The following is a 2,238-nucleotide window of genomic DNA, read 5'->3' as shown; positions in this document are numbered from 1 at the left end:
GTTTCAGCACTGTTTAAAAAAAGGAGGAGGAGAATTTATTGTGTTATCTTTTGCACCAAATACAATAGTTGCCTGACAAGGGGAGGTTAAAAAAAATGACTCGAGGAATAAAATTAACTTTTCCAGATGTGAAGGAACTGGACAGGTGAGAGGTAGGATATCAGGAGTTTTGGTATAGGATGATAACTGCATGTGGGACTACTGCATGAGACACAGCTGACTCAGCACCTTCAGTATGAAAAAAAAAGTGAGGGAAAAAAGGATTTTAAAAGGCTGTGAGTTATTGTCGACATCATCATGGCGTCAGTTTCTAAGTGGTTCATTTTCAAGGCCAAGGAGAACAATGAAGCCCTTAGCTTCACTCATCATTCATAAGCCAGTAATATACTCATTATCACACATGACATTTTCCTTTATCCTAATCCTTTCAGGACTCCTTATGACCTGTAGTGCTCTACATTATTACATTAACACTGTAATAACATTAATTCTTATTTTATTTTGCAGTATTCCTGTAGCCTACATTTCCACAGCCTATTACAGTACACAGGCTCATGCACTTCTGCATATTTCCATCTGATCACCTCTCTGATAGCTGCCACGGTGTTCTCCGGGGCGTCGTGGCTCCCTCCGCGGTGCGCCACCACCGGGACGCCGCCTGATGGAGCCCTGGGCCGGAGGACGCGGCCGGCCTGCTCCGCTGGCACCGGAGGAAAGCGGAACATCACCATGAAGACGTAGAGGAACGCGGTGAGGAGGGAGGCCCCCGTGGCGCTCCTCGTCCCCAGCATCACCAGCAGGAACACCGCCGAGAAATACACCACCTCGTCTCCGATCTGCAGCATGATGAACGCGGGGGGAGTGGAGGGCTGGAGATCTATGTCACGACCGGACCGGAGGATGAGAGAATCGTTGTTTAGAAAGATGCCATGGATGGAGCTCTGCTGTCAGTGCTCAGTTGACTACATGGTTGAGGGTCAGACACACACACACACACACACACACACAAGACGCCCGAGAGTCAGCAGTTTAATCAGCAGTTTCACTTGGCGATTGTGCAGAGGATGGATGGATGAGAGGGAGGGAGGGAGGGAGGAGAGGTGATGCTGCGCTGCTATCATCAGTGTCAAGTTTAAAATGTAAGAATATCTAGACACATCCGGTCAGAACACGCAAAAAAGACAATGGCCTATATATGCCCATGTGTTTAAACACAGATTTCAGACTATAGGAGTAAAAAAATGCTTCCACAATTTTTACAGTATCTACCCATTATTATAAGGCTACTACACAGAATTCAAACATGGTTTCATATTTAAGATTCAGATGTATTTTAATGTGATTTGTATTTAGACATCTCAACAGTTAAGTCTGTTTTTTATAAAACAAAAAAGTACACTTTTATTTTGAAGAGAAAAATCACACAACCAGGCTTCCCTCAGACTCAGCACCCTCTGGAGGCAGGAGTGCGAAGAGTCTGGGTGCAGGAATGAACAAGAGAGTGTGTCACTAAAATGTGTCTAATATTAAATATAACCACAGTGCATCAGAAATTAATTTGTTTTCATTAAAACCAAACATCAGAACCAAAGGAATACAATAAGAAGGAACGAATGCAGAAAAGCTGTAACAAATGGAAAAGGAGACATTCTGCATTAAAAGGCTTATTGAAAAGTTCACCTGAAAACATTAAAAACAATCAGTCCTCTACTCACACAGTAGCTACACAGCGACTGAGTTTCATTTTAAATACTCCATTGTATTAATATTATCATTACGGTGTTATAGATTGTTCATCAATGATCACTGTACAGTTTAAGGTGCGAGAGTTGAACTGAAGCATGGACTTCACGTCACTCGGGGCACTCTGCTGCAGTCTCTGTGGGCAGTGAGCTGATGTGCTGGAGCAGCTGGTCGCAGTACAGAGGACTCCGCTGCTTGTCTCTTACTGCCTCCACCTCCCTCTTCAGAAGGGCCGGGTGGACCGAGCTGCCTTTCTTCAGGACATCTGGACACACGAAAGACACAAAAAAGGGGACAGGAGTCAGCACTCAGGATATGAAATGAAATAGGACTCAAATAAAAGCAGAAATACTCAACATTCAGTACCAAAAATTAATAGCCTCTATGCAAAACTGTAGTAAGTTAAGTTTTAACCTGACAGACTGTTTGCTAGTGTCCTATGCTCAATAGTTTGACTGAAAGGGATAGTCCCACATTCTGGGAAATACACTTCTG

General features: G+C 43.7%; 2 protein-coding genes across 2 annotated transcripts in view; both read right to left on the bottom strand.

Moving 5' to 3' along the window:
- LOC118323382 (glycerophosphodiester phosphodiesterase 1-like) overlaps positions 1 to 1,026 on the bottom strand; it is a 5,690-nt gene extending 4,664 nt beyond the window's left edge. The window contains exon 1 of the mRNA XM_035655339.1: positions 585 to 1,026. Within this exon, the coding sequence (XP_035511232.1) occupies positions 585 to 845 (261 nt within the window). The 5' untranslated portion in view covers positions 846 to 1,026. The remainder of the gene's footprint in view (positions 1 to 584) is intronic.
- Positions 1,027 to 1,383: 357 nt separating this feature from the next.
- The window catches only part of LOC118323646 (dynein assembly factor 5, axonemal-like), a 26,807-nt gene continuing 25,952 nt past the window's right edge, over positions 1,384 to 2,238 (bottom strand). Inside the window, exon 13 of the mRNA XM_035655679.1 lies at positions 1,384 to 2,008. Coding sequence (XP_035511572.1) covers positions 1,854 to 2,008 — 155 coding nt within the window. The 3' untranslated portion in view covers positions 1,384 to 1,853. The remainder of the gene's footprint in view (positions 2,009 to 2,238) is intronic.

The sequence above is a fragment of the Morone saxatilis genome, unplaced genomic scaffold (assembly GCF_004916995.1).
Source record: "Morone saxatilis isolate NCDOM2014 unplaced genomic scaffold, NCSU_SB_2.0 Contig14, whole genome shotgun sequence".
Taxonomy (NCBI): Eukaryota; Metazoa; Chordata; class Actinopteri; family Moronidae; genus Morone; species Morone saxatilis.
The sequence above is the reverse complement of the archived record's forward strand: the minus strand, read 5'-3'. Positions and strand labels throughout refer to the sequence as shown.